Source organism: Pteropus medius, unplaced genomic scaffold, assembly GCF_902729225.1.
Source record: "Pteropus medius unplaced genomic scaffold, Ma_sr-lr_union100, whole genome shotgun sequence".
Taxonomy (NCBI): domain Eukaryota; kingdom Metazoa; phylum Chordata; class Mammalia; order Chiroptera; family Pteropodidae; genus Pteropus; species Pteropus medius.
The window spans coordinates 3,190,830-3,192,417 of NW_024344378.1; the positions used below are offsets into that span (position 1 = coordinate 3,190,830).

At 64.9% G+C, this 1,588-nt stretch overlaps 1 protein-coding gene across 3 annotated transcripts in view; it reads right to left on the reverse strand.

Annotated features, from left to right (window-relative positions):
* Positions 1–1,588, reverse strand: part of PRKCQ (protein kinase C theta) — a 93,824-nt gene that overhangs the window by 1,238 nt on the left and 90,998 nt on the right. For all 3 annotated transcript variants that reach the window (XM_039871026.1, XM_039871024.1, XM_039871025.1), the window contains one exon: positions 450–578. In XM_039871026.1, coding sequence (XP_039726960.1) covers positions 450–578 — 129 coding nt within the window. The remainder of the gene's footprint in view (positions 1–449; positions 579–1,588) is intronic.

Genomic DNA, 1,588 nt, shown 5'->3' on the forward strand with positions numbered 1-1,588 from the left:
CGTCCCGCTAACAGATCACGCGACGCGGGACTGGCCCCTTCGGAAAGGCGGCGAGCCCTGGCCTGACCTCGGCCCTTCCAGCCTCCAGGGACAGGGGACAGTGCTGGGGGCAGAGGGGCGGGGTTCTGGGGATGGCCCGTTCCTGCCTTTACATCAGCGCCCGTCGCTGCCACCGGGCCCCCTGCCCCTGTCCCGTGTACTGTTGAAACCTCGGCGCGCCTGCCGCAGACGGCACAGACGGGGACCAGCTCGCCTCGTCCATTCGGTGCCCGTGACAGAAAAGGAGAGAGAGCGTGAACACAGACACGCGTCCCGAACGCCGTTCAGCGTGGCGTCCAGCTCAGCAATCCAGCCGGATTTGTGGGATCGTGGTGGAGAGTCGGGCCCTTCCCGCCCTCCCGGGGACCAGGCGGGGGTGGCCGGTGCGCGGGGCCCCGGTGGCTTCTTACCACTTTAGGTCTGAACGGTGGGTCAATCTCCTTTCTCTCCAGCTCTTCCCAGTTGATCTCACGGAACAGGGGGTGCTGGCGGATGTCCCCCCTCACTCCCAGCCTGTTCTCGGGCTCCCTCACGAAGAGCTGAGAAGGAGCAGAGAGGGGACAGTGACTTCTCCGGGGACGGGCCAGTTAGCCTCAGAGGGAGTCGCGTTTCTTAGCGCCTGAGCCGCGAGTCATGTGACTCTGACTCCATGACGACAAAGGCCCAGCCTTTGGCCGCATGCGTTTCTAGCTCTGCTTTCCCATGTCGCCCAGCAGAGTGTCCGAGCGGGTCAGGCCGGTGGCCGCCCTGCCCCGGACACGCCGCCTGGCCGTTCCCGGCCCCGGGCTCCGGCCCCCTCGCTCTTGGCCCTCGTGGTGCTGGCTTTCGGGTGGTCCGGACCTGGCTCGGAACCGGCTTTGCCCTGTGTTTTCAACGGGACTGTCTGAGGTGCATCCCCACCTGGCACGTGAGAGAAGTGTCCCCCTCTCAGAACTGTGCTGAGGGCCCCATGGAACAACACCACAGACACACGCGCACCAACTCCCGGTCGTGAAACCCAACAGCACGGGTGACCAGTTTGCCGTGTGGCCAACTGCTCATTCATCGAGTCTGGTTTCTTACAAAGCTGCCTTCTGGGGCTTCTGGCCTTGCCACAGGGAAGGGTCACTCGGGGTCCGCGGTGAGCCACCCCTGACCCTGCCCCGCCAGCCCGCTGGGCAGGGGTGACCGCGTTTGGGTCGGCTCTAGTTGCCTCCAGCCTGTTCCGTGGAGATTTTCCTGCCTGCACTGTGGCCCCTCCTGTGATTTCCTCCATGAGGTTGAGCGAACCTTGGCCAGGACAGGACACAGCCCTGGACGCTCCCCCGACCTAAATCATGCACGTCAGGGCGCTAAGGGGTCGGAGGGTCCAAACCCGAAACCCGGGGAAGCCGCCGGTCCCCTGGATGTCTGGGGCAGCCACCCTGCTTCCTCACGCCAGCTAGAGGTTTGTGTATGGGGCTCAGCGCAGACACCCCCCTCCCCTCCGCGAAGCTTTCTTGGATCACCTCGACTGCTTTGAAAGTCAGGGTCGCTGTCGCGTGGCCGATGAGAGTCAGGCCTCGTGTCC